The sequence below is a fragment of the Elaeis guineensis genome, chromosome 1, assembly GCF_000442705.2.
Source record: "Elaeis guineensis isolate ETL-2024a chromosome 1, EG11, whole genome shotgun sequence".
Classification (NCBI taxonomy): domain Eukaryota; kingdom Viridiplantae; phylum Streptophyta; class Magnoliopsida; order Arecales; family Arecaceae; genus Elaeis; species Elaeis guineensis.
In genome coordinates, this window is record NC_025993.2 from 174,302,992 (window position 1) to 174,311,043 (window position 8,052).

At 39.0% G+C, this 8,052-nt stretch overlaps 1 protein-coding gene across 1 annotated transcript; it reads right to left on the reverse strand.

Annotated features, from left to right (window-relative positions):
• Positions 1-368: 368 nt before the first annotated feature.
• LOC105039680 (nuclear transcription factor Y subunit C-2-like) lies at positions 369-7,825 on the reverse strand. Its single transcript, NM_001319907.1, has 2 exons — positions 7,803-7,825; positions 369-1,476 (listed from the first exon to the last, which is right to left on the reverse strand). The coding sequence occupies exon 2, from the start codon at positions 1,427-1,429 to the stop codon at positions 764-766; it is 666 nt and encodes a 221-aa protein (NP_001306836.1). The 5' UTR covers positions 1,430-1,476; positions 7,803-7,825; the 3' UTR covers positions 369-763.
• Between the last annotated feature and the right edge of the window lie 227 nt (positions 7,826-8,052).

An 8,052-nucleotide genomic window follows, 5' to 3' on the forward strand; every position in this document is an offset into this window, starting at 1 on the left:
ATGCTTGATAATATCAAGTATAGAAGCACTAAATTAGTAATATTTGGTTCGCTCTCCACGTTACCCATCACTGTAAATACAATAGTTTGCCTACAGAAGGGCATGCTTATTGTTTGCATGTAAGCAACAAACCAGCATCGAATGGCTTCCATTTCATGTGAACACTTTCATCGCAAACACCGTATCTCACCTGTAGAAAGGCATGCTTAATAGCATTTAAATTTGAAGCACTGAGCTGCTGACACCCTACTCATGGCTTGGAACCTACCATGAAGAAAGAACCATTCTTAAGACATGACACCAGGGGTCCACCCTCCCAGCGTTGCTCCCAGTGTTGATCCTTACAAAAATGACCTCACAAGATCATTGATGCCGCAGTTATAGATTAAGAACAGCAAAGATTATTCTCTATGAAGTCACAATGGAAGCTGAGATAAAACACCACTTTACAAAGTTGTGCCCCCCTTCCATCTCCATGCAAACTACAAAGCTTTTACTTAGTTCACCAACTACCCAACTGAAAAGAGGTCCATCACTAGCTTATCATGACAACCACTAGTACTATCTGACACATTAGGGAACATGTCATTCCATCTAAAAACCAACCACCCTAAATCTGAAGAAACCAGAAACACAGAAAGCTCTCTAACCATTTCGTAAGTTTGACTGCTATCAGGCATCTTGCTGCTGCTGGGGCTGCTGCCACATGTAAACCAGTGGAGAAGGCAGCTAGGCAGTCTACATTGCTGTTGTAGCTGCTTGATCAACGAGCTTCCTGATGATCACCCCCTGCGCCTGTTACCGGCTGCTGTTGTGGTACATAGTAGTAGGGCATCGAGTTGGCAGGACCACCTATGGCTGGCAAACCAGCTCTCGCTATCCCAAATCCTTCTTCCTTCAATTCATCCCTCGGAACTATATCAACAAGGAAGTCAAATATGTCAGTCCTGGTGATGGCAGCAGCTATATCATTCTTCTGGAGTGTCCTCCTCTTGTTCTCTTCAGTATGCATCCATGATCTCAGCGTCAGCTCCAGTATGAACATCTCACATGCCTTCGCAAAGATCACAGGAGCCTCAGCTGAGATCATCCTGACATCCTCATCTGCTTTCATGATTTTCTTTATCCTGGCTAGAGGCAGGCTATGGTTCTTGAAGTCATTGGCATGCTCTATCTCTAACATCTGTGTGGCCCAGAAGGTCTGGAGCTGCTGATGTTGCTGCTGCTGCTGCTGATGATGAAGCTGTTGGATTTGCTGGTAAGCAAGATGGTGCGGGTTTGTTTGTATGTTGGGTGATATGGCTCCAATCACTGCTGGAGTTCCGGCTACCATTGCAGCAGTTTGGTATGAAGGAGCAGCATATGCTGTTTGGGCGGCACAGGTTACAACTTCCATTACAGTCTGAGACAGCTGTGTGGACTGTTCCATGGCCGGAGTGACCCCTAAATATTTGATTACGAGTCTTGGTCACCTGACTGAAAAATATAGCAGGATACTTAAAATTTTAAGATTTTGACCAGTTAAAGATTTAGAGTCAAAAAGAACTAGAAGTTCGATGCTTGCCTAAACTAAGTGCGAAAGTTTTACAAGTTCATACTCTATAGACGTTCAGCTGATAATCAACCATGAGGAGTGCTAATAAATGTATCACATTTTCCCATTAGATCTATGTATTTATTTGAAAATGGTCAGCGATGAGGCTATGATACATTTGCAACACCAGTAAGAAAAAAAAAGTACTACAGATTCTAATGATAATAGATTATGCATCTTTTAGCCAGGGTTATACTGTAACCTGGATCATGGCAGCATATGCATTATTTGTTTTCCCAAACTTCCTATGTTCCACGCATTCCTCTCATGCATTTTCTTGAGATTTAGAAAATCCGAATCAAATCCCTCTCACCAAAAAATTTACTTGAAGCATGTGATTGTATTGGAGAAATGGTTAAAGTATCTGTTCTTTATTACAATGGTGGTGAACAACTCCAGAATGATTAATACAAAAACTACCCACCAGAAACAACTATCCAATTCTTCCGATTACAGGAACCAATTTAGCTCTCTATCAAATATTAGTTGTACCTTTCCAAATGGATATGTCACCTTCTTTTACTTTGGGCCTATTCTCATCAAGGTATCTCACTCATGGGGTCAAAATTGGGCTGTATTCCATCCAACAATTCATTACAGGTCATCCACATTTCATTATTTAATTACATATATTTCAAACTTCCAAGCATCAGAATAGTTGAATGGATAACTTTTCCTCAATAAAACTAGTAATCAAATAGCTATACTATGGCTTGACAATATGACCTTCATTCAACTTATGCAATGAATACACACCCATTCCAGCTCATTACGTCAAATAACTTTTGCATTTTTTATCCAATTATAACAATTTTACTTGCCATAACAGAATACCATTTCAACCATATGATCTAAAATGAACATCATGGACAGAAATAAGAATATAATTAACAAACTAGTCTTTAAGTTCACTGCTTCAAACTATATAGAGGCCAAAACTCCATGCACATGCTTTTCATGGCAAGTAGCATCTTTTCAAAATACAGAAGGGCAAAAATCACTATATCCAGTGATTTATCCGCATGACCCTTTTTTTTCATTATGTCATTAAGAACTAAATATCAAGTAAGTCCTTAGTTTTTAACAGAAAACCTTGTAGTCAAAAATCATCTATGTAAGATTTACCCAGTAATTTATTTTTTAATAGTAGAGATAATTTAATATCATAGAATTTCTGTTCACATCAAATTATGAACTGAAAATACACTTACGAATTTTCTTTTGAAGAATGAAATCAGTGAATTAAACAACCATGTATAATAATTTGTGCATGTGCAGAATATATCAGATAGACGATCATAATAAGTCCTAGATCCCCATTCGCCAACTAGTTTTCTCCCACCTATTCAGAGTCAGCCTTATAGATCCCCATTTGCCAGATATTACTACTTAGGGTCACCTATAATATTATTCCAAATATGTTCATATCCTTCCTGACAACCTCCATCCTCGTTAGCTTAGGTCTCCTTGATGGAGCTTTCTCATATCTTTGTTGTACGAGAAAGAAAGATGTGTACAAGGTATTAATATAGTACAATGCTATAATTTTGGTCGTTTTGGCCTTTAATTGGTGTCAAATTAATGATGAGGTGAGATTAGATCATCTTATGGACCCAAGGAAGCTAATCTAGTCATCCATTAGAAAGTAAATAAAGTATATTAAGGCCCTGTTTTGATGCTGGTTATGAACTGGTTATGAGATTGTTATCAGTTTAACCAGCAAAATAAGTGACAAAAATGATGTTACTTTTAACTGGTCAGCACCCCAAGAAGCAATCAAATCCAGTTAAGTTTATTTCATGGGCTGACAAAATAAAGTTAACCACCAGATATCTCTCCTCTCTCTTTACTTTTTTCACTTTTTCCCACAACTTATCCCACTAATCTTTGAACATCAACCAAATAATGAATAATTCTAACTCATGGATAACTGATTTCAGGGTGCAAACCTACAGTTAAATGTATCTGGCAGTATGAGTCGGTACGCCCCGATATCAGACCATACTGGGCCCGAATCGACACTGAAATGAGGGATGAACCAGAGAGGAAAAGAGAGAGAAAGAGAGAAAGGAGAGGGAGGGAAGGAAAGGGAGGCCGGCACTGGCCACTAAAGAGCCGCCAAGGCCTCTCAAGCTCCGCAGTCCTTCACAAGAGAAACTGAGAGCAAAGAGAGATAGAGAGAGGGGAAGGGAGAGAAAAGGAAGGAGGGAAAGACGGCAGGGAGGCTATCGAAGGGCCGTTGAATGGCTGTCGTAGTCGCCGGATGGTCCAAAACAGCCCGCGACTGCCGCAAGTTCAAAACAGAGACAAAGCCCCTATTTCGTCGAGGTCTTTAAAAAATATGATACATAATAAAGCCAGCAATTGCCCTTATTTCGAACCAACAGCAGTTCGGACTGTTTTGGGCCATCCAGTGGCCATGGTGGCCACTTGACGGCCCTTAGACGACCTTTCCACTGCCTTCCCCTCTCTCCTCTTTTCTCCCTTCCCCCTCTCTCTCTATCTCTCTCTTCTCACATCTCATGGAGGACCGCAGAGCCCCAGCACGGCGGCCCTCCGACAGCCTCGGTGGGCCACCGCCGACCTTTTTCTTTCTTTCCCTCCCCTCCTCTCTCTATTCCTTTATTTTCTTCTCCCTCACTCCATTTTCACCGGCATTCCGGATTACACATCCGAACTGCACCGATTAGCTATCAGTACGGTTCGGCACCGAACCGACTATCTAACTCAGTTTATAGTTCTCAATAGAATTCTCATTTAGATTTCTCTCTAAGGCCGATTGAGCAATGATCGCCAAAGATTGAGGCATCAAATTTCAAGTTCATTTTTCAGATAAAAGGCACTTTCCATCCATCGATGTCAGGTCATAAATTAATTCTCACATGCATCATGGACACATCAGTTTCAAATTTTACAAAATATAAACAGATAACATAAACCAAAGCCCATGACCCAGTTTCTTTTAAACGGTGATAAGGTGCAGTAATGTGAAGGCCTCAAAAGTTATGGAGACAGTCCAAGCAGAACCAAATTCTCAAAAGCCTATACCTCCTACCCAGTTACTGATGCTTCCAGCAAATACGTTCCAGATTCTTCTAAACCTGCAACCCCCCTCTATTTTAAAATTCTCACATAATAACATCAGTGGCAAAGTGCTTTGTGTTACTCTTTTTGGGACATGGATGACTGCCTGCTAACCACAAGGAAATTTTCAATCTGCAAATTAGATGGGCTTCTAAAAGGCATGTTCAATACATTACAAGTAAAAAGCATGATGTATGCAATATTAAGGTTTCTTTATCTTCATAATGTAGATCACACAGTTTTCATCCAGATCAATTCCACTTCTAAGCGAACACATACTATCTCACCTAACAGCTTAACTTAATAAGCCAAAGAATCAAATCAACTCAAGATTTCAACAACATAAAACAAAACACCACACAACTAATTTTGTGTCCTCAAAACTTTAGTTCGATAGCAGCCAATTCCCCAGCAATCAGAATTATGCAATCTCAATTTTCATGGCAAGAGCACTACCAAAACCTGATCAGAACGTAGTCATGGACATAAACAAACAACCGCAAGCAAGTAATGAGGTAGAAATAAAAGCATTACAAGCTTATCCATAATTTAAATAAAATAGAGAATAATATAAAAAATAAGTTAGTCAGGCTAGATGCAACCAAAAACAGTTGACAATCCCACTCCATCCGCGGTCCTTGATTAAGTGAGAATAAATATCCGACACTAGAGCTCAACTAGTTCCCCATAAATCTAAGAGAAAACACCAAATCCTTTATCATTAATCCTACAAAAAGTTCTGATGAAAGTATGGACATTTTTTTTTCAAGTAATGCCATAGTCAATCAATGCCAAGCAGGGGAAGATCCAAACAAAAGAAAACTCCCTCTGATAGTGACAAATTCTTGATAATAAAAATAATAATAGTAAAAGTAGTAGAAATAATAATGAAGCTTAGATAGAACCCCACATTACAACTTTACAGGGCAGAAACTAAACAAATGCCAATTCAAACATGAACTTTCGTTCCAATAAAATTTCTTCAATGTGATCCATAAAAATTAATATTATTACTGTACAAGTTTACAGACTGAAATCTTGAAGTACAATAAGACTGAGGATATGGTCATGAGCAATGAATATTTAAGCATAACTGAGTGAGAGGAGGGGATAAGAGGTGGCTTTTCTAGGGTGAAAGGAGAGGAATTAGCTTAGGGAAGTGTTCATCTGACAAATTTGCGGAGGGGCTTTTCATATAACTTGAATTTTCAAGTCAGACCAGTTAATTCTCAGATAGAGTCGGGTATTTTTTGGCTTGGCTCAGACTAGACCTGGGTAATTTGCACGTGTAGTCAGGTCAGAATTCACAATACCCAAACCTGACCCAAGATTTCAAAACAGGTACAGGCTTTTAGTCCCAGCATGAGCCATGGTTATTAAAAAATAGTTTAAGCTAAGGGGGTCGGTTCACAGTTTGACCCAACCCATTTCAGCCCTAGATCCAACTTGCTTACCTATTCTGCTCCAAGAACTAAATTGTATGATTGATCAAAACCCCACATCAAATTTCCTACCACCAGCTGAAAATACCTGTGAATCACCACCATACATTGCAAAAAGGATGAATCTTCATATATCCAACAAATGCATTGAAATTGACCAATTTAATCACAATTAAACAGCCAAGGTCCAAATCTCTTCTACTGCATGCCTTTTTTAACATACATAAAGAATAACTAGACTGTCCTAAACTGTAAGCCCAACAAACGATGCAGAGAGGTCTACCATCAGCAAGTTGGTAAATTTTCAGGTTACTTGTATGAATTTTCCAAGGGAGAAAAAAAAAATGGAAGCGGTGAAGACTTGAACCAAATAAAAGAATCTATGATAAAGCAGCACAAAATCGGGCAGATTGAAATTATCAGGCTCAACTGATTGATCAAATCTATAAAATGAACTGAAAGAGAAGTGATGAAACTTCAATATCATTTTATATAAAAGCTGTGGGTTGAAATATAATGAAAATACCTATGATCAAGGATTCAGATCTCAGTGGGACATCTCATGGGACACCAAAATGGGGTACCATTCCATGTGTCGGGATAGGACGTCTTACTAACATCCCAGCATCCCAATCGGGACATCTTGGGACATCTTCTGTCCCAAGTGTCGGGATGGGATGGGATGGGTTGGCGGTGCGTCCCGTTCTATAAAAAAATCGGGACAGTTTTATCCCATGGGATTTAAAACTTTGCCTATAATAAAATAGCACAAAACAGGGTCTCTCAAAATTCTGGCCCTAAACTCAGTTGATCAAATCTACAAAATGAACAGAAAGAGAAGCGATTGGACTTTGATGACGCTTTGATATAAAATCCAACAGTAGTTCAAATATAATCCCTGATGTCATTCTCCAAAATCCTAAAACCGCCTTCAAAAACCAAATTGTGAACTTGTAATCCCTCATCAAAAATCCATTTTTTTATAGAAATGTGGACAAGAAAATCATACTCCGATACCAGCACATTAGAATAAATAAGTCAAAGATAGCAAACTCCTAACATAATTAACAAAAATCCTACGAAACAAATGCACGACCTAAAACACCACGCTTCCAGATGAAAGAACAGATCCACCACATCAGAATCCTCATACCGTCCATCCAAACCCTAGAAATCAACAGATACATTGAGGAACCAAGCGAAATCCGCCCCAAAAACACCAACAACCAAAACAAAATCAGACAGGACGACATCCAAGTATACCAATAGTTTTTGCTGCCCATATTTTTCCCAAAAAAAAGAAAAAAAAATGCTAAAAGATTTTGAAAATCAAAGCATAACTACATTTTAAAGCGTCTCTTTTTATCCCCATTAGAAAACACCAATTGAAAACGATACCAAAAGTACCCAAGAAATTTTAAGTACAAATTCTAATCAACAGAGAAAAAAAAAAGAGAACTAGAGAGACAGAAGCATACGAATCGATTTTGAAAACCGAAATCTTAAACAGAACTACATTGTCATACATCTTGGTTCTTCTTTTCTTGATCAGAAAACGAAACGAGAAAACGCAAACAAGAAATGACACCAAAAGCACCTAAGAAATAAGAAGCAGAAACTTCGAACTAGTAGAGAAATAAAGCTAAAATTTGAAAAAAAAAAAAAAAAAAAGCTATGTTTACCTGAGAGAAGACGAACGGCTCCAATGGCCCCCTTGGAAACTCTAAACACTAAACAGAGAGCAAGCAGCGAAGAGAAAGAACCCAAGAAATATAGCGAGGGAGGAGGGAAAAAAAAGTAGCGGGGAATAGGGTGCGAGGGCCACGTGTATGGTGGGGCCAACAATGTTCTTTATACGTGGAAACATCTGATTGGACGGATGCCGTCGGGGGAGATGCTTTTTCTACGTGACGTCGCAGGGAGCTGTTCGTA